This window comes from Chelonia mydas, chromosome 19, assembly GCF_015237465.2.
Source record: "Chelonia mydas isolate rCheMyd1 chromosome 19, rCheMyd1.pri.v2, whole genome shotgun sequence".
NCBI classification, from domain to species: Eukaryota; Metazoa; Chordata; order Testudines; family Cheloniidae; genus Chelonia; species Chelonia mydas.
The window spans coordinates 1,440,850-1,462,365 of record NC_051259.2 but is presented as its reverse complement, the minus strand read 5'-3'; the positions used below and the strand labels follow the sequence as shown (position 1 = coordinate 1,462,365).

The 21,516-nt window shown below is 51.7% G+C and overlaps 1 protein-coding gene across 19 annotated transcripts in view; it reads right to left on the bottom strand.

The window, feature by feature from the left end:
- Positions 1-21,516, bottom strand: part of RSPO1 (R-spondin 1) — a 57,808-nt gene that overhangs the window by 20,003 nt on the left and 16,289 nt on the right. For 2 of the 19 annotated variants that reach the window (XM_043532447.1, XM_043532449.1), the window contains exons 1-3: positions 19,353-19,854; positions 18,637-18,878; positions 3,370-3,762 (exon numbers count right to left, since the gene is read on the bottom strand). In XM_043532447.1, coding sequence (XP_043388382.1) covers positions 3,370-3,463 — 94 coding nt within the window. In that variant the 5' untranslated portion in view covers positions 3,464-3,762; positions 18,637-18,878; positions 19,353-19,854. Of the gene's footprint in view, positions 1-3,369; positions 3,763-18,063; positions 18,244-18,419; positions 18,613-18,636; positions 19,855-19,875; positions 19,983-21,516 lie in introns of those variants that run through there. The other 17 variants (XM_043532448.1, XM_043532453.1, XM_043532451.1 and 14 more) reach the window with 17 other exon arrangements.

The window sequence follows — 21,516 nt, the reverse complement described above, 5'->3', positions numbered from 1 at the left end:
TCCAAAAGGATATATTGGGATTGGAAAAAGTGCAGAGAAGGGCAACAAAAATGATTAAGGGTGTGGAGCAGCTTTCTTATGAGGGGAGATTAAAAAGACTGGCACTGTTCAGCTTAGAAAAGAGATGGGGATGTGATAGGTCAGGAATGGTGTGGAGAAAGTCAGTAAGGAAGTGCTGTTTACCCTTTCCCATAATACAAGAACCTGGGATCACCCACTGAAATTAATAGGCAGCTGGTTCAAAACAAACAAAAGGAAGTATTTCTTCATACAACACACAGTCAATCTGTGGAACTCCTTGCCAGGGTTATGTTGTGAAGGCCAAAAGTAAAACTGGGTTCAAAAAAGAACTAGATAAGTTCATGGAGGATAGGCCCATCAATGGTGATTAGCCACAATGGTCAGGGATGCAACCCCCATGCTCTGGCTGTCCCTAAGTCTCTGACTGCCAGAAGCTGGGACTGGATGACAGGGGATGGATCACTCGATAAGGTGGCCTGTTCTGTTCATTCCCTCTGAAGCATCTGGCATCAGCCACTGTTGGAAGACTGGACACTGGGCTAGATGGGCCATTGGTCTGATCCAGCCTGGCTGCTCGTACGGAACAAGGCAGAAAGGGAAGGGCTGTCGTGAGCCCTCAGAGCAGGGGAGAGCACGGGTCCCTGGCTTTCCCACTCCTGGCAGCTTTAACATCTCAGGAGTGCTCCAGCGGGTCCCACAGTTTCCTCAGGGCAGCAACCTCTCTAAGCACCATCTCTTGCCATGTAGCGTTCACACGCAGCAGGAACAGGATCCACACATGGCCCCGATGCAGGATGGGCTGGCAGCGACCATCAGACTGGAAGGGGCCAGGAGGGCAAGGCTTGGCGTGCAGCTTCCCAGGTGCGTTATGGATTGGGAGAAGGGGCCAGTGAGTGCTAGCCAGGGAAAAAGGAGGTGGGGAGCCCTGTGGGACAGAGGCCTCACTCTGGATTGGTTCAGAACAGCTCTGTACTTCAGTTCGCAGATACAGCCAGCCCATTTGTACTCCCCTCCACAGGTGCTGGAACTGGGGGGGGGGGCTGCTGCACCCCCTGGCTTGAAGTGTTTTCCATCATACCCAAGGTTTACAGTTTGATTCAGTGGCTCTCAGCACCCGCACTATACAAATTGTTCCACCCCCCTGCTCCCCTCTGTTGGGGGGGTAGGGAGGAGAGAGGAAGACAAGAGAGGGGCATTGGGCCAAATTCCTCCTTGCTGTAACTCTACTGATGCCCCTGAAGTTGCACCACGGATGAATATATTTGGGGAAAGTCCTCCAGGCCCGATGTCTTCCCCCATCAACTGTACATGCTTCAGGCATTACTTACAGGCACAGGTGTGTGTGTGTGTGTGTGTGTGTGTGCGCGCGCGCGCGCTTTGGGCATTACTTATAGGCACAGAGAGGTGTGTGTGTGTGTGTAACAATGTCTATAGTGGGAGTGCTGCTGATGGGAAACCATGTATTTGGTGGGGGCAGGAGGAGGTGGCAGCCTCCCCCCAACTCCCCAGTGGCAGACACTGCGTGGCTCGTTCCAGCTGCACATGGAGGTGTCACTGCAAGGCCAGGGGCGGCATGCTTACCCTGCCGCAGGGCCCACAGGAGTCACTAGCTCGACACAATGGCAGGTATTGCCTCGCTGTGGTGCTGATGGGTGGCCCCCCAGCTAAGATTGTAATTGAGACCCATCTGGGACTCGTAATTTATAACATTAACCATGAGAGCACATCTTCCCTGGAGCAAGCAACTGCTGCAGGCATCCTTAGGACTCACAGACCTGCACTAGTTGGACCAGTGTAACTTAAATCAATTAAAAAGCCAAAGTAGTGAAACCGGTGCAAACCCCTGTGTGGATGTTCTTACATCAGTTTAAAACTGGAGATATCAGCTGTTGACTTGCACCTGCACACTTCCTGATGCTGCCGAAGTGACCTGAGAGCATCCACACACAAAGCTGCCCCCATGTCACTACATCCGTTTAAAATGCACTGTTAGTTAAACTGGAGCAACTCTGTGCAGAGAGCAGGCTGTAAAGCAATAACCAACTCCCACTCAGTCAAACAGCAGCCCCTTTCATGCCATGCTGACTTGCACCAAAATAACTAACTGGGTTTTAAGTCACCCCCCTTTGTTATTTCCATGCAAGTTTGTGTGCAGACCAGGCCTCAGAGCCCCCGTGAGATGCAGCCTCAGCTGCTGAGCCAACCTGGGCCCAGCTGTTAACCCCCACATGAGAGGCAGGGTATTTACAGCTGAGTCATGCTGGCCGGTGGGCCCAACTGACTTTCACCAGGCTCTAGAGAGCGTGAGGCCAGCTCATTGGGCTTGAGACAAGCAGAGGGTTTTTGCAGGAAGGGCAGAGGGTGAGCGACAGTCTCTGGGCTCTGCCAATCTCAGGCAGGAAGTTTAGGCTGACATGCTCTTATTGCTTTGAGTGACCAGACCAGCCCATCCTCAGAAAGCTCAGAGTCTGGGTGCTTTGTTAACAAGGGGCAGGGGCTTGGCCCATTCATAATTCCTGGAGCTGAGGCTAGAGAGGAAACTCCCTTTTTCAGTTTCCTGGGTGCACTCGCCAGCCCTCAGCGCAGTGAATTTTCCTGATTCACCGGCAGCCCCTGTTGCTAATCTACTCCTACCTCCCTGCATCCATGCACCTGCCTCTGGTCTCTTCCACACACTCTGTAGCCACCGCAGGCTCTCACTGGCCACCCCTGCCTCTCCTGCTCCCAGGCCTAGAAGCTGCAGGTTCCTTAATAGAAATCTGGAACAGGCCTGCAGGTTGTTACAAACCCAGCACTCTGCGGTGGAGGAAGAGTGGAGCCCAGCGGGCCTCCCTTGAGCTACAAGCTGGGGGCAGGCTTTGGGGGAACATAAGATCACGGTGTTCCTGCGGAGTCAGAGGAACAGGTTGCTGCTCTGTGCTCAGTAAGGGACGAGGGAACCATCAGTCCAGCCGGTAGAAAAAGCTGGGTGCAGAGGAAGCAAACTTATAGATGTTCCCTATCTGACAGCAAGAGAAAGGGACGTATCTTTCCAGCCAGGCTCCTTGTGGGATTTGTTAGGTACTGACGTGGCAAGACACAAACAGCCCCAGCCCCTGCCCTGAGAAGCTTACACAGCCAGGGACTGAGCGACATGTCAAACTGTTACCTTATGTTTTGGGCGCGGTAATGATCCCACGCCTACCACCCCCTTCTGCATTGCTTACCCTGAGCCAGCTTCTCCCTAAACAGCTGCTCCTCCCCGCCCCTGCCCTTTGGGTGCCAGCGAACAACAGGGGCTGTTACGCACAGACATTGACATTCTGCATCGCGAGAGGGAGTCGGAGAAGAAAAGCATTTCATACATACTTCGTCTTTGCCTCTTGCCCTTCACCACCTTGCTGCTGCCTGTCAGATCCATCAAGCTTAGAAAAACCACCACCAGAAACAGTCCAAGCTGCATAGTAACTTCCCAGTGCCTAGACTGCAGGGTGATCGAGAGTCCGTTCCACAGCGTGGTGTCTGGGTTTGCTCCTGCTACTGTGTCTTGGGCTGGATCAGAACTGAAAGTCTGTACACGATGCCTGGTACGGGACCATATCCGCACACCATAATATCAGCCACAGAAAACTTAGGTAGTAGGTAACATGAGTCTACCTTCAAACCCATAAGGAGCACAGGAGCGTGGATCTAGTCCCATCTGGGGGCTCCCACGCCGTGAGCGTTAGCTGCTTGTAGCTTCCAAACACACACCCACACAAACTGGAAGGGAAAAGGAACAGATTAACCTTATGGAGTAATGAATGTTATTTTACGTCTTGTGCATAAACTGCTCAGCGGGACGCTGCGAGAATTAACATACAAGTGCCGAAACAGCAGGCCAGGAGGAATAACAACATCACAGAGCCCTGGAAGGGCAGAAAGGGGGGCCCAGGCAGCCGATCTGCAGGGAGGAGATTGACTGGTAATATTACTTCACAGACATATCTGGAAGTTCCTGTTTGCTTAAAAAGCAATAGCAACCTATTTCCTTTGACAGGTTTCAGAGGAGCAGCCGTGTTAGTCTGTATCTGCAAAAAGAAAAGAGGACTTGTGACAGTCTCTAAGGTGCCACAAGTACTCCTTTTCTATTTCCTTTGAGAAAGTTAACATGACATTGAATAAGGGATGGCCTGTTTCTGGCTAGAATTTACTTAAAGTGCAGCCAATCCTGATCACTGCTCATCTGACCGCTACCAGCTTGTAGGTGAGGCTCTTGTAGGCTGCCAGCATCACAGATGTCTCCCGTCAAGGGGGCCTCATTGAATGTCTCGTGACTTAATGTGGGCAAGTAGCTATTGATGTGATTGTAGCTACCGAGATTTCATGCTGTGCGTAGGGACAGTGCTGCTCATCCTCCCTCACACAGACTAGGTACGATTGTCCCTCGGGCAGGTCACAACTCGGAGGTTCTGTTCCCCCGGAAATTACAGCATTTTGAAATTTCCATTAATCCCAGGTCAGAACCACAAGCCAAAATTTCTTGCACAACAAAATTAAAAAAAACCCACACCTTGGAAATAGCAAAATGACTCTTCTGGCATGTGTCAGTCAGCTCTGCCCGGGACAAGGCTTAGGCCCAACAGGGTCCCAGCCTTAAAACATTGTCATTACCTGGAGAGAGTCCTAGATCATTCAGGTTTTAAAAATCAGAAATAACTGATAAATTCACCAACCCCTGCGCAGGAGTTGCCATTTTAGGGCTGTCTCCTGCCTTCGCTCTGCGGCTACTGCAGATCCAGCCAGCAGAGGAAGTCCAAGTTAATTAACAAACACTATTCTCACAGCTGTGCTGACATCACCGCAGCGAACAGTGATGTACCAGTCAGGAAGCAATGGCGGCATGTGCTCGATGAGGAAAACCACGGCGGTGTGATGGACAGGTCAGGGCAAGGGCAACTCCGACAAAAAGCAAATTGTTCTGCGCCATTGTCTGTAATAGGGGATTGGAAGTCGGGGCCCCTGAGTTCTCATCTGCCTCCACCACTGATTTGCTGTGTAACCTCTGAACAAGTCTCTTACCTTTTTTGTGCCCCATTTCTTTTATCTGTAAAATGGACGTACTATATTAATACTTGTATTACAGTGATGCTCAACCAAGTACAGGCCCCCCTTGAACTACTGCTGCACACACACATTGTAAGAGACAGCCCCTACCCCAAAGACCTTACAACCTAAATAGACAAGGCAGAATTATTATCCCCATTTTGCAGCTGGGCAACTGAGGCACGGAGTGATTAAGTGGCTTGCCCAAGGTCACACGGGTCTGTGACAATGACGCCTGATGTCCTTGGTCCTGGACCAGTGCCTTAACCACAAGACACTTTTCCACTCCAGTAATACTGACGTGCCCTAGAGCAGATTAATTCATTCATATTTGAAACACTCTCAGGAACATGGGAATTGCCAGACTGGATCAGACTCAGGGTCCATCTAGGCCTTTGTCCTGCCTCTGACAGGGGCCAACACCAACTGCCTCAGAGGAAGGGGTAAGAAACCCTGCAGTAGCAGGTATGGGATAATTTGCCCTCATGAAGGTCTCATCCTAACTCCTAATAGGGATTGGTTTAAGCCCTGAAGCCTGGAGTTTTATCTCTGTTCCAATACCCTTCTTTCAGGATTATCCATAATGACTCTGATGAAGTGGGCTTTAGCCCACGAAAGCTTATGCTCAAATAAATTTGTTAGTCTCTAAGGTGCCACAAGTCCTCCTCGGTCTTTTTGCTGATACAGACTAACACGGCTACCACTCTGAAACCTGTCATGACGACTCTGGACATTCTTGCCCTCCAGATAAATGCCTAATTGCGCATCGAATCTTAAGTTTCTAGTCTCAGTGTCATCCTGTGGCAGTGAGTTCCATGGTCTAACTGAAGATCTTGATGACCCTTGAACAAAAGATGCTGAAAAGGGCAACATGTTTTCATGATAAAAGCAGTTTCCTTCCAGCTCTAGCACGACACTTCCCAGACTGAGCAATGACGGATAAAAGGGGGAAGCTTCAGGATTTGAGGTGTGATCAACAGCTACAGAGTTTGCTAACAAACCTAGCAACCATGCAGAACTGGCAGGGTTGGCCTGGACTTCAGACATATGCACACTGCCCAGACAGTGCAGCCAAGGGAACAAAGCGCTGCTTCGCTTTGGAAATGATGGAGGAGGTGATCTTTCTGTGTATTATGTGTCTGGGAGGAAGCGAGACATCCCGGCTAAATAGAAAGCTCTGACACAGCTCTTCTGGGTGCAGCTGGCAATGCAAAGCCCCACCAACTGCTGCCATTGTGTGGGAATAAAGGGGACAACGTTCACGCTGTGAGGTCAAATGAAACGGAAAATGATTTTAATCCCTTTAAAATAACTCTGCATCACCGATGCTCCCAGGGCCCGTCTAGATGGGGCTGGAGCTCGGTGGGGGCTGCAGTAAGACCCACACATAGCTGGAAATGGGCTTGTGCTGATTGTAAACCGCTAGGCGCTTGGCACGGAGAGACCCCACCCCCCACGGTACCAGGATCTCTCACATGCTGAGGGGAACGGGGCTTTGGCAGAGTTTGTCCACTAGGAGCCCAGGTGCTTGGCTGGCATAAATTGGTGCAGCTCCCTTGGTGCAGCCGTGGCCATTTGCACCAGCTGAGGATCTGGCCCTAGGCCTCCAAAATGAGTCTGCAAACAGTTCAAGCCGAGTGCCGTGCTGCTCATCTCAGCTATGCAGCGACCTGCAGGTGCCTCCTCCGGCTCAGCGTGGCAGCCTCTCCCTCCCTCAGCAGGTCAGCTGGGAGCAGCCAGCGGGCTTTTTACAGTGCTCAGACTTTGGCTTCAGACCAGCCCTTGCAAACACAGCCTCTAATCCCTCTAGCGTGCAGGTACTAACCAGCGACAGCTGGCCTGGAGAAGAGGGCTGGATGGATCTTTCAAACCCGTGCAGGCATTACCTATGGGAGGGGGTCACCCCTCTGGTTCGCCACCCCAGGGACTTCTCCTGGGAGCCTGTCCTGGCTTGGAGACACACGGGCTGACAAAGAGGATTCTGATGGTCATTCCCATCACTCCCCCCCAGCCCATCACCACAGTAGCCAAGAGCGCAGAGAAATTATATCTCCACTGCACTCCTCTGGGTGTTAAACCCACTACTTTAAAATATCTTTTTTGTGCAATCCCGCTCCCATTACCCCAGGCTGGCCTTGGCGTGCAGAGACACGACAGCCCTGCTAGTTCCTCTAGGCCAGCCCAGTGCATTTCCTAGTCTTTTGTCCCATCTAGGGGGACACGATCTTGAGACCTGAGCCAAAGCCCAGTGCAGACGGTGGAAGTGCCTCAGGGCCTTCGAGAACAGTTCTGGGCCCGCTGAAGTCCTTTACCCCTCTCTCACTCACTGTGGCTTGGCCTGCCGCCAGCTGGAAGGAACAGATACACGCTTCCGCAGCAGCGAGGGTGAGAATGTGCCTCAGGGCCAGCGCTGGGGAATATTCAACTCCATTGCTGAACACAGGCCCCATGGCCCAGAGGAACTCTGAGCTAGCCGCTCTGGGCACTCAGCACGGGAGTAAGGAAAGGGGTCTCTGGCGCTGCCCAGGATGGGGGAGATCCCCCTCCCCGCCGCGGCAGAGGGCCAGGGCAGGGCCTCCACTGAACAGGCTAGAGGAAATCTGCACAGAGGAGCTGGATTTGGGAAAGTCTGCCGCTCTCCTGCTCTGAGAGGGTAACGACCCCGAGCGCTGGTTGGCATCAGGATTTGAATCCAGCCCCAAACTACAGGCCTCTACCACTTGAGCTGAAGGAGTAAGTCCTGTTAGCTGGTGGCAGGAATAGACCATCATCCTCTAATCGACCAGCTGCTCGAGGGGGACACGACCCCTGATTTGCCCCATGTGCTGCGAAGCATATCTCCGATTGGAGTGTTCATGCTAAAATGGAAAGCTGAGGGCTGCTCTGGTTGCAGAACAATGCTGAGGCCTGGGAACTATTTCTCACACGCCCGGCAAAGGGTCATTGCCATCCTCCGGTCCCTGTGACTTTGAACTTCACCACAGCCCTGCTATGGCCCCCCCAAAAGCTGCCCTGGCAGGAGCGCAGCGCTTCCCATGTGCTTGTCGTTAAGGTCCTGCAGCAGCATCCAGGGGGTTTTCAAATAAATAGTTAGTCACTCGGGTAAACACCATCCTGCGCTGTGCTTTGAAGGCTGTCTGCTGCAAGCTGCTTTATAAACATTGTCAAGAGCTTCAGCTAGGCCGAGGAGCGTTAACCAAAGTGGGGATGTGTGCAGGGGAGGCCTGATCCTTGGGCAGCGCTAGCCCCTTCCCCCTGGCCCGGACTGACACACACACGCACACACACACACACACACGAAGAGAGGGTGTGCATGGTCACGTGGCGCAGCATGGACATCCAGCCCTGGAGCAGAAACATTTTGCAGGGGAGGATTGTGGCTGAGTTTGGGCCCTTCTGCAGCAAAGTGAACGTCGGATACACTTATCCTCAGCTGCAATCACCTTCCCAGCTCCTAACACCTGCAGCCAGGCGCTTCCCATGCCCAGAGCTTTGGACTGGTCCGAGTGTTATCATTTTACTCCCTGGGGCCCAGGCAAGGTTCACAGAGCTCATCGGAGAGGCAGAGTTGGCCTGGATTTGGGCCCAGCTGGTGCCCCACCTCCCCGGGCTCTGCTCTCACCAGAGGCGCCGTAGGAGGGAGGCAGAGCTAGCAAAGGCAGATAAAAGAATTCTCCTCTAAACAAGCGTCTGGGGCTCCAGGACAGGATCCCGTCTGCCACAGGTGGCTCCTGGGGAGCCTCCACCCGCGACACAGTGAGGCCAGGAGCATGCCTACGGAGCAGGCCGGGGGGGCTAGTCTTCTCTGGACGCGCACGGCAGGGCTTGCACTGGAGAAATAGGCAGCCGGGCTCTTATTACAGACTAGACAACACGGACTTATGCATAGGGCAAGTGCAGCACAATACTGCCTGACGGTTACAACCGCCCTGTGTTTGTGACTAAAGCTAGATGGCAATCACCGCAGGGAGCATTTTTGCTCCAATTCCTCGACATCTGCACTGGCTTCCCGTTGCAATTCTGTGCATTGCTTTTGATCTAGAAAGCCTTGTGTGGCTTGGGACCTGAATGTGAAGCCCACCAATCTCCCCATGTGCACCCCGCTGCTGAGGAGTTCATGGTAACATCTGCAGGCCAGAGACAGGGAATTTGCAGAGAGGAGAGAGGGCTGGACTCCGGGATGCATTTCCCTTGCTGCTCCAACAGACTCAGATTCAGGAGAAAGGTGAAACAGAGTTTCCAAAACTCCCCCTCAGACTAGAGCAGGGTGTAAGATTTGCAACAAACAATGAATCTGGCATGTCCTGCCTCCTTCTCCCCCTGCAGATGGGGTCCGAGTCTCCCAAAGGAATTCCTGGTGCAAAAATCAGTCGGCGAACAATTTCTGCAGATCATTCTCGGCCCACAAGCTGTCCATTGCAGTGGTTAATTTGTGCCAGGGCTGAGCCCCAGCACCTCTGGGCCTGGCAGTTCAGAGCCCTGGCACCTCTGGGCTTGCCATGTCAGTTATGACAGTAAAAAAACTGCTTGTGCCCTGACACCTCTTTCATTACAAATAAAGCCCTGGTTCATTGCATGTGTTCAGTATTTAAAATTCCAGCACTATTCCTTTTGATTGGACCCACAGGTCACATGGTAGCTTTCCCTTTGCTGATTATAGCAGGTTTCTGGTTCAAATAATCATGATTATGAACTCAAAACTGGCTTCTGAGAACCGTCTCCAGTCCTCCTGCAGAATTTGCTGTCTAGGCAAACATTCCCAGCTGTAGACGCAGCTGCTAGGACTTTCAGAGAGAAAACTCCCCGCATGCAGAGGGCCAGCATCATGTCTGTGGAACACTTACATCCCACTTAAACCCTCCAGTTGGGGCTGCTGCCGTGCAAAGGCCTTGGAGTTTCACCTGGAAACCCGCCACGGAGGGTGCCAACAGACTCCAAGCAAATTCCTTTCATTTTCCATGTTCTACCCCAGACAAAGCCTCAGAAGCCAGGGTGGCTGCTGGCCCAGCAGAGCAAGCGAGTTTGTGTCCTGGCTGGAGATGGGGCATGCCGAGATATTTAGCTAAAATTTGGCTTTGCTGCAGACACTTCCAAGATTTTAAAGCTAGAAGGAAGCTACTACCCTCCTACTTTCAGCTTGCTAGGAAATTATCCTCTGCTCCCACCCACCTGTCTGTCAGGTTCCAGTAACTGACGGCATGTGAGACTGATGGTTCACTGACACTGCACAGACTTGAGCCACTTGATGGGCCACTTGAGACTGCACAGACCCTGCTTTCATAGCTCAGAGGGGTGGGACCTGCCCCACTCGGCTGAGAAACCTAAAGACGACCATGTAAATGTCAACGTCGCTGGCTGCTTCACTGCTGCTCATCCAAGCAGGAAGATCCGGATAACGTGCTTTTCCTGAGTATCCCCCGACAGACCCCAAGAGTGAATTCCCGCTAGTTATGCAGACAGCCCACAACACAATAACCCAACCAGTACACGAGTGCCACAGATTAGTACAGGCTGCTCCAACTCTGTCACACGGGCCTTTCCCAACTCATCCTAAAGGGCTGCTCCAACTACACAGGAGAGGAGAAAAGGAGCGAGGTGCAATTCAAATGTTGACATGTACATACGTTGCAGGGGGATTACGCCATCAAATGTCCATTCTGCATCCGTCTGCAGCAGCTCCGCTGAGAAGACCCACTGTGATGAGACTAAGATCACCTGCAGTCCCTGGGGCCACGAGGAAAGGGTCTGAACTGTGATGTTACTGGTGCTCGTTCAATCATGGGATGAAATTCAAAGTGCGAGGTCATGCACTTAGGGTCTCATAGTAAGAATTTCTGCTACAAGCTGGGAGCTCATCAGTTGGAAGTGACAGAGGAGGAGAGAGACCTGGGGGTGTGGGTCAAGCACAGGATGAGTGATGTGGCTGTGGAAAGGCAAAGGTGATCCTAGGATGTATCAGGCAAGGCATTTCCAGTAGAGAGAGAGACAAATTAACGCCATTGGACAAGGCCCTGGTGAGACCTCAGCTGGAGTCCTGTGTGCAAGTCTGGTCACCCAGGTTCAAGAAAGATGAATTCAGACTGGAACTGGTGCAGAGAGGGGCTACGAGGCTGACGAGGGGAATGAAGAGCCTGTCTTTGAGAGGAGACTGGAAGAGCTCGGCTTGTTTAGTCTAACATAAAGACGGCTGAGAGGGGATCTGACTGCTATAAATACATCGGGGGTAAATACCAGGGAGGGCAAAGAGCTATTGAAGCTACAGGACAATGCTGGCACAGAACAAATGGGGATAAATTGGCCATGAACAATTCAGGCTGGAAATTAGAAGGTTTGTAACCACCAGAGGGGTGAGGTTCTGGAACAGCCTCCCAGCAGGAGTTATGGGGGCAAACAACAATTAGTTTTAAGAGAGAATTGGACTAATGTATGCGTGTGGTTGTATGACGGTGGGGACCAGGACTCAACAGTCCTGGAGCTCACAGTTTCCATCTTGTGTTCCGAAAAGCTCATGCTCCAGGGTTTCAGGCAGCCAGGTGCAGGGGTCAGAAAGAGATATCCCACCCCTCCCCTCCCCCAGCGTATTCGGGATTTTTCTTTTAACTCCTTTTTCTGATGCGTTAGGGTGGCCGTGGCTGGAGATGGGACGCGGAACAGGTGGGCCAGGCTCGGTGGCGGCATTGAGCGTTCTCCCTCTCAGGGGCTTGCCTGGCTGGGTCTTGCTCACATGCTCAGGATCTCACTGATTGCCACATGTGGAGCTGGGAAGGAATTTCCCCCCTGCTCACATTGGCAGCGACCTAGGGCGGTTTTACGTCTTTTGTTGTTGTTGTTGTTGTTGCCGCCTTCCTCTGCAGCTGGGTGCGGGTCACTTGCCAGGGTGATCTGGGTGTCTCTCACGTAATCATCTCCCTGCCATTGTGGGGGCCTCACGCCCTGGTGCACTTTGGTCCCTCCTCATCGCTCCTCATGGCACAGAATGGTCCCATCTCCTGAGGGCTGTGATACTTTGGGCTCGTTTCAGTACGTGGCTTTAGTGTGCAGGTGCTGGCCTGACACATACAGGAGGTCCTAGTAGTTGGTCTGGTCCCGTCTGGCCTTAAACTCTATGCCTAGCACAAATGTAGTCCGTTGCATTCCTAGGCCCTGGTGCTCTGTGCAAAGCTGGGTAGCTTCCATTATCCCCATTTTATGGATGGAGAAACAGAGACGTACCGACGGCCACCCAGCAATTTGGCAACAGAGCTGGAGCTAGAAGCCAGGCCTCCTGCATCACCCACTTCTGCTCCATCTCGCAGCCGGGGCGGCCTTCCCACCCCTACTTGGAGCTGCTCGTGTGACGCTCCCAGCCAGTTCCCAGGAGGAGCAAAGCCCAGCTATTATACACCTACACATCTCGTCGGGAAGGTCAACTAATCATCAGAGAGATTTGGTGTGGACAGGAGAATCTTTTTCTGACAACGGTGCCTAGTCCTCAGCATCGTTAAATAAACCTACTTCATAAATACAGATTAAAATAAATCTTCACAAGTTAAACAAAGTAAAACGCCAGGCTTGCACGCAGTGATTCAGCCCATGTTTATATTACACCAGCTCCGTTTTGCTTTGCCTTTCCCTCCCATTAAAAATGTGCAATGAGGTTACTCGGAGCCAGTGAGGGGTGGTAGTTAGAAGGTTTTCTAGGAGGGGTGGGGTGAGGCAGGTGATCTGGCCTCTAGCGCTGAAGCTGCCACTGAATTGCTAGTTCCCCCGGACTAGTTACTTTTCCTCTCTGAGCCTCAGTTTCCCCATCTGGAGAACCAAGTGAGTGCGAACACCCATGCAAGGGTAGTGCTTTGAGACGCTCCAGTGAAGAGTGCCACGTATGTTTATAGTTGGATCACTTCGTCCGGCAAGCATCCGTCCACATACACACGCAAAGCCACTTTGTTCTGCTTAATCCCTCAGGCAATAAAGATCAGCGGCGTTAAGTCAAATGTCCTACCCCGAAGGTCTTTATTTGATATTATATTTCAGAGCCAAAGTTCTGCCAAAACCATAAACCATCAAGCTAAGCACTGGAAAAAAAACAAAACCTGGCAGCAGAATTCTCTGCAGCATTGTTGAGGTCTGAGTTCTTCCGCCAGCTTCTGCAAAGCACTCACACCAGCGCTGCTGGGAGCCTACCAACAGGGACTGCGTCTAGAACAGACTCCTGCCTGCTAGAGGTCCCACCTGTCCCTTGCCACCGCCTTGCTTGGCTACATTACCAAGTCACTTTCACATCCACCCACCATCCTGAGCTGGGTCCCAGATTCTCTCTCCAAGCTGTATCCTGCAGCTCATGCGGTCACCACCTATCAGCATTGGGTGAAGATACCATAGCGCTGGTTAGACTGACAAGGAAGAACGCCCTTGCGGTAAAGGGGCAAGACTGGGCCTCAAGAGACCTGGATTCGGTCCTTGGTTCTGCCACAGACTCACTATGTGACCTAGGGCAAGTCACTTATTCTTATCTGTGAAAAGGGGGTGATAATACTCCATTTCTTCCACGCTTAGTCTGCCTGGTCTATTTAGACGATAAGCTCTTGAGAGCAGAGACTGCCTCTCACTAGGTGTCTACACAGCCCCTAGTACACAGTAGGCCTCTAGGTACTACTAAAATATTTATTAGAATCATTACTGCATGTACCAGTGCTCCAGGATCGCCTGTAGCACAACACATTATAAACAGTCACTTAAGGTAGGAAACTTCATCATCTTCTCAGTTTGCTTCTATGACAGACGCTGGAGTGAAACAGGCCACCTCCCAGAGCAAACCCAGCAATCCAAAAAGGAGCCCTGAAGTTCTGGGAGTGATGACGAGGTCAGGTGCGTGTGTGAGTGAGGGAGAGACACAGCACCTGCGTTCCTTCTGCACCTTAATCTGCCTTCTGGTATCATTATAAATGCACAGGAGGCATCATGTCAGGCACTGCTCCATTAAATGGGATCAGGAGCAGATTAGGAGCGTGCATGGGGATTTTGTTTGGGACAGTGGGAAGTTCCCATCTGGTGTTATCAGGACCGGTGATCTCCTAGGCCACTCCAATCCTTGAGTCTGGGAGCCAGCCTGACCCTGCTCTGCTGTGAGAATCCCCACTCCTGGGCTGTTCACGCACAGCCTCTGGCATGTAAGCTGCTCCCAACTATTTGCAAGCGAATGACACTAGCCAGTATCTCCAGTCCCAGACACAACCCTAGGAACCTCCATCTTGCAGTGTCCAGTTATGCCTGCTGGACGCTGTAAGCTTATATAAGTTTGTCAATTTAACAAAGAAATTGATATGTACCATGCACCCAAGGGTACCTCTGACACACTGCAAACCAAACACACTGCTTCAGGTAGAATAAACAAACAAATTTATTAACTATAAAGATAGATTTTAAGTGATTATAAGTCAAAGCACAACAAGTCAGATTTGGTCAAATGAAATAAAAGCAAAACGCATTCTAGGCTGATCTTAACACTTTCAAGGATCTTAAAAACTTAGATGCTTCTCACCACAGGCTGGCTGGTTACTTCTCAGTCAGGCTCTCCCCTTTGATCAGCATTTCAGTTACTTGGCGTCTGTAGATGTGGTGGAAGAGAGAGCGCACGGCAAACATCTCTCCCTTTCATCATGTCCTTTCTTCCCTCTTGGCTTTCCTTTCCCCCCCCCCCCGCCCCCGAGTCAGGTGAGCATTACCTCATCGCAGTCCCAAACTGCCCACAGAAAGGGCGGGGTGACTCCCTCAAGGGTCTAACAGATTCTTTTGTTGCTGCCTAAGCCAGTGTCCATTGTTCCTGTGAGGCTGGGCTGGGTTTGTCCCATCCATGCCCTGAGGAGGTGTGAACTGCCTCTCTGTTCTTGGAGAGTTTTTGTGTGGGCTTGCTTTAAACCATGAGGATACATTTTCAGCCTCATAACTACATACATGAAATCATAACCTATAACCTTACTATAACATCACTATAACAACCATGCTCAGTGCATTATGAGCCTTCCAAAGACACCCAACATGACAAACTTTGCATTGGATACCACACGATCATTTTATAAAGATGAACATTGGGGTGTAGAGTGTTCCCCCGAGGTACAGAGCGTCACAGACAGGTCAAATGCAAACGTTCTCTAATTTCCCCCAGTGCTTTTTTGCACAGTAGAACTTTACATTGCATAATTTCAGCATCATCTGCACAAACTGTCCCTGGGTTAAGTAATGCACTTACAAAATGCAAACTAAAGATGAAAAGCAGAGGACCAGACTGAGGGAGAGAAGACTCAGAAGAGGTGTTTTCAGCTGCATTTTCAGAGCAGACCAAGGGGGGGCTAAATGTGCAGCTGTTCCCTTAGAAGCATCCTCTGAATATTTCTGCTAACCTCAGTCACCAAAAGCCAGTGTTGCCTCCCTCACAAATACTTAAAGACTGAGAGACAAGTGAAGAGGCACCTGCCCACACTACATGAGGACAGAACCCCCCACTCTTCCTCTGTGACCCTCAGAGAACTAGTGCAAAGCCTTATACAGTTTTGAGCAAACTGCCGAAGGCTGCAGGCTGGTCGACAAACAAACCTCTTTGGTTAAGCCTCTGCAAGCCCCTGTTCTTTCGGTTTAAGAGCATCCACACAGCAATTTGCGTCCATTTAATTAAATTGCTTTAAATTCACACCAAGCCTCCATGGCTTAGGCCAGGCGTCCATTCAGAGCATTTTGCCAGGAGAGCAACATCAGTATGCTACGTTGGCAGAGCGCTCCTAGTGCGGACACAGTTTATACCACAAAAGGGCCCCTTTGCTGGTAGAGCTCATTCCAACCCCCTGGGCAAAATAAACGAAAAGCGCAGTTTTGCTGCTATAGCAGTGTCTACATTAGGGCCTTTTGGTAGCAAGCTATTGTGGTCACATCTCCTCTTACCTCTGACCAACAGAGCTGCCAGAGCTGGCAAAAGTTTGCAGTATAGACCTGCCCTGAGAGAAGCCAGCTTGAGTCAAAAGCTGATGTGCTAATCACTCTGTGCAAAACAGGGATGAAACACAGGGGCTTGGAATCCCAGGGCAGCATGCAGCGCTGTCTGTGCAGAGGATGAAACCCCATGCAAAGGAAGCATGCGCTAAACACAAGATTCTTAAAGGATTCCCAGCACTCTTGCCGTCCTGTCTAACTGTCACACTGGCTTCAAAATCTGAACCCTGCAGAGCCCCAGAGTCCTGCGCTGCCCCTCAGAAGCAGATGGAAAAACAAGACGGAAAAATCAAGAGACACCCCAGCTTTGTTTGGGGCAAGACAAGGAGGTTGGGGGGGTGGGTGTCTTGTGCTTTCCCTGATCAAGGAGTTCCAGCAAGTTTAGCTGTGAACTAATTTGCAGTCTGTCTTCTGAGGGGAATTCTACTGCTGCCACTTGAACAGAGGGACCCAGGGGACTGGGCTGGGGCTGGGTCAGGGACAGGAGAGATGCAGGGAGGACTCCAGCAGCACAAGCCTGGGGCGTGCTGCCGGGCTGCCCCCAAAACCTGGCACTGCTCAGCTGCTCTCACAACCTGCCCAGGTTGGTCTGTAATGCAAGGTTTTCTCCAGTAGACACAGGCCAAGTTCAGCATGTAAAAGCAACTTGGGGAAGCTAAAATCAGAAGGTGTGATCCCCAGGAGCTGTCAGCTGGGGCTGTCTGAACCAGGGATACTGGGCAAAACCTGATTATTCTGTCTGTTCATACCCCAAAGGAGGGCATCTCTCTGGGTCAGGGCTGTCTCCAGATCCCTGGCTGAGGTCAGGGAGTCGAGCTCGGAGCAGCCATGGCATGGGAGAACCTTGCCCTTCTCGAGAGCATATTTTGCTCCCTGTTGTTTGGTTTGCCTCTCTCTTTGCCACATCTGGTGTTCCTTTTACACCCCCACGGGTGTGTGTGTGTGGTCGGGGGGGGGGGGAGGAGATGAGGTCTGAGTGCAAATCCGTGCAGCCTTTTACATGCACTGGTATGTGACACAGAGGCAGGACGGTCCCATACTCAGGCGTTAGCCTAGGCTGCAGAAAAGGCAGGTTCAGTTAATAGCTCTGCTGCAGACGTCCGATGTGAGTTTGGGCAAATCCCTGTCTCTCTGTCTCAGTTTCCCCATCTGTACAACGGTGAGGATCGCCCTGCCCTGCCTCACCGGGGGTGCTGAGGATAGACCCGGTCAATATTCCGACGTGCTCAGATGCTATGGTGCCAGGTCCCAGAAAAATACCTTAGACTGTCTGAAATAATGGGAACCACCCAGGAACCTTCGATGTCTCAGTGCAAGCCGGCTGTCTCCCAGGAGTCTCAGCTGTGAACAGTCCCACCCCAGGCACCCGTTGGGCCACCCCTGAGCGTACGTACTCCTGGGAGTTGTCCCACTGAGTGCATGGATCCCTAGGCAGGAGACAAAGGTTTCTAGCATTGCTCAGCTCTGTGCCCAACAGTGCTGGGCAGAGAGAGAACGCTCAGTGCCCGCAGAGCCTGCCTCCTTCACATGCCTACCACTCCCAAGGGATGCGTCTCCCTAGGGTACTGCTCTCCATAATGAGGGAGGTGCAAAGGACCCCGTAGCCCTGACTTTGCAGGAGACAACAGGAATCTGTGGGGCAGAAAGTCCCCAAACTCCCAGCGTTCTGCCCTCTCATAGCTATAGGCAGATGGCACCGGGAGCCCTTTGTACCCAGAGGTGCTCCCCAGAGAGCAGGCTTTTTTCTCCACACTCCTACCTTTCATTAAGCAAAGCAAAGCCAAACATCAGCGGCCAGCCCCTCTGGTTCTGGGAGCACCCCCTAGTGCAGAGCCCCGTGCCCTGTTCTCCCACCGGTTTGACAGCCAAACAGGGAGACAGCAGCACTTCCCAATGGGTGAACTCCCCCTGCACATCAGCAAGGGGTGTTAACTCAGATGTCTGATTACTACCAGCATCACTTCTAATCCTTTCCATGCCGCGACCCCGGGAGAAACAGCCAGTCAACGCACTTACCGGGTGCTGTGCAGGTACCTGCTATGCACCGTGGCCCCTTCCTTTGCAGAGGCTGAATTATCCGTGGCAATTTAAATATGCAAATACTTTCCTACTCAGTTAGCTACCCTCCTGATTGTTCCGGTAACCAACATGCTTGCTACTCTCTTTGAAAGTCAGGGTGGCCGTGGCAGCGGGGGTACGGCCAGTTACGAAGTGCTAGACTCCTGCGCAGCAGCTGGTGGGATTTTGTAGTTGGTCCAGTAGCAGAAGCTCACTTTAATAACCTGACACATATTTCTGAATAACTCCCCTTGTGTCCGACACTAAGATCTGGCACGTAACATACAAGCAGAGAACAAAAAGCAATACCCCACCTTCCCCGTAACACTTCTCCCAGGTTGGTGGTTGGGGCACGGAGGAAATCCCCACAGAGTTTGCTGTAATTCTTTCCAGCTTTCCATTGTCCAAATTCATTAGCAATATTGCAGGAGGCAAACCCACAAGTCAGAAGCCGACAATGCTCACACTTCTAGCTAACAGCCTGCATTGCGAAAGCTTAATCTCAACAAACATGCATTGTGAAACCCTTACCTCTGAGCTGTCAGTCACTCATGACTGCTGAAGAGACTCTACTTAGTTTCTCAGTTTTAAAATACCACAAGAACAATCACAAAAATCCTCTGTTCCTCCAGGGAAAGTTACACGCGAGTTTCTGTCCAAAAAAAAAAAAAAAAAGAAGTCCCTGGGAGCTCACGGGGAAGTCTGGTGCAATGGGGCTTCAGGGGGTTGTTTGGCTGGTTGGTTGAAGCAGATTTCGAGCAGCCTCACAAACTCTGCAGAGAGAAACAAACCCTTCTGGGATGTGCAGGATTTCAAGCTCGTAAAGATTGTCCAGGCTAGTTTATACTCCATCAGCCCACACTGCTCCCTGTGTATGTGATCATATCAGAGCAATTGGCACATTAATAACGCCTGCCCACAAGGCCGCAGACTCCATCCCCATTCTAGGAGTATGGTTGTGGGTTGTTGTTTTTTTTAAATTATTATCATTACCAGAGTATCCAGCTTTGTAAAAGCATCCAGTGCAAACTCCAGCATGAGGGAATTCCACCCGACTAGTACCACCTCCTAAGACAATATCCAGCCAAAATATTGTGACTGTTGCAAAACCCGGACTGGAGCTCACCAAAGGACCATCCAATGTAACATCCAGAGCCAACAGGGTCTCAGTAAATCCCTGCAGGGGGACAGAACATACAGGGTTCTTCTGTTTTATTTATGACCGTTAATTCTGACTTGTTACTTACATTTCAGTGGTAACTGGCATATGAAGTCTTCAGCAGTCACTACTGCATCTGTTCATAAACACAGCAAATATTAGAAGCAGCTTGTTACCCTCTCGAGGGGAGAAGAGACTAAGCAGACGAGCGTTAAAGCCTCGTTATTTTTCAGGCTGTAACCGTGCTGCAGGAGGAAACATTCATGCTTAGGAAGTTAAATACAGATTTTCTTAGGAAAACAACCCTGCTATGGCTGGGAGCTGTGTTCTGATACCTGCTGTCTCGGATACCTAATCTGCCTTTCCTCCATTCCTGCTCAGCTGCTGTATCCCCTTCCTTTCCTCTCATTAACATGGACACATAGAGAAGGTCAATGGCTAACCTCTACTTTGCAGCACGAATTAATTCAAACACGCTAGGAAAATGCAGGAACCCCCGAGACCACAGACAATCAGCTTTCCCACCCTCTGTCTCTGCATACCCCCTGGATTTGCTCCCAGCATAGCCCATAGTAAACGTCCCCTTGGCTTTGATGGCAGCAGGGTCATACCTAAGGCGGTGCCATGCAGAAATGATGTGTCACAGCATGACTGGCAGCCACACCATGCTAGGCTGCGTGAGCCCATCAGATCCACAGGGTTGGGCCTGCCTGGCCCAGGAATGGAGGCTCTCCAAGAACACACAAACTGGAAGCCCTGGTAATTTGTGCTCATTAAAATTATCATGTTAGATGTTTTCTCCAGGGCCCTGGGCAACTTTCAAATTGGTCAACTGCTTTCTGCGTCCCTAACGTCTCCACGCCCTTTCCCTTCGATACAGAATTCTTCTCCGGTCCCTCTCCGACACTGCGGTGCTGCCCTGCGACACAGACACTGGGTTCCACCGGACCAGCAGCTGCGTTTCAGCAGTGGGGAAGTGATCCATTTGGCTAGAAAATGTCTGTCGAACACTTTAGGACCCTTTGGGATCAGAGATATTCTTACGGCCATCACTGCTGTCCTGACGCGACACTGTCACGGTGACATATCAACGTCCCGTCCCAGCGCGTATTTGGGGATGCTCTCTGTGTTACACCAAATGATGTAAATGACCCACCCAGTCTTTAAAAGAAACCCAGCAGCCATAAAGCACCAGCCCCCCCCCCCCCCCCCCCCCCCCCGCCAAGCAGATTAACATGAGCTGACAAGCTGGACAGGTTCTTTGTTTCATGTTGGGGGAGTGCAGCCCGGGCAGCAGCTCCCCGGTCCTCTGGCCCTGGTGGCAGTTGGTTAAAACCCCCAGCCTGACCCAGTGCTGTTATTTCTAAACTACACAAAGTTCTAAACGAGAACAGGGCTCATTTGTTTCCCGGGCACCATCAAGGGGATATGGCCGGCGGAGCTGGGACTCCCCCTGCGTGTCCATTCCTCCTTCCCTGCCCCCCACACACGGAGCCCGCCAGCAACAGGAGGCAGGGAGAGCGATTCAGAGCTCTGCCGAGCTCTCCCCCCCAGTGAGGAGTCCGATACCTCCAGGAGCTGCAGTGCTGCAAGGAGCGCTGCTCTCGGAGAACAGAGTCCCCCACATCGCAGCCATCCAGAGCAGCCACAAACGTCCTTGCCTGCTTTGTGCGCTGCTGGAGAGCCCCCGGCAGGTCAGTCCCCCTCGCTTTGCAGAGCTGGGGCACTGTGCCTGCATTGCACTGTTGCCGTCAATGGCGTGAACGGGGAGCAGGGCCCAGGGGAAGCAGGCCCTAAATCTGCTCCAGCAGCGGGCAGCGTCCAGTGAATCAGCTCAGGCTCCAGCGCGTGACCCACACCCGCAGTATGACACTCCAGGGACTCACGACACAGCAAAGCTCTTGTGGGAGAGCTCGTCCCATTGCAGAGAGCCTAGGGCCTGGGCACCGCTTTAGCTCCTCTTCAGCCTCCGATAGTGTCCTGCAGCCGCTGCTTACGGCATGAGCAAAACTGTCCGACTCCTACCTTGTGCCCCACCCACTCATCGACTGCTTGTTTCCACCAGCTATTTCTCACCTTACATTAAACTGTCCACTCTTCGGGGCAGGGAGGGTTTGTGCAGTGCCAAGCACAGCAGGGCCCCAATCCCTGACCGCAATACAAATAGCAATAAATAATAGCTACCATGGTCTGCAAGGACAGGACACTCTGGCGATGGGAGCCAGACAAGACAGATGTTAAGGCAAGGGAAG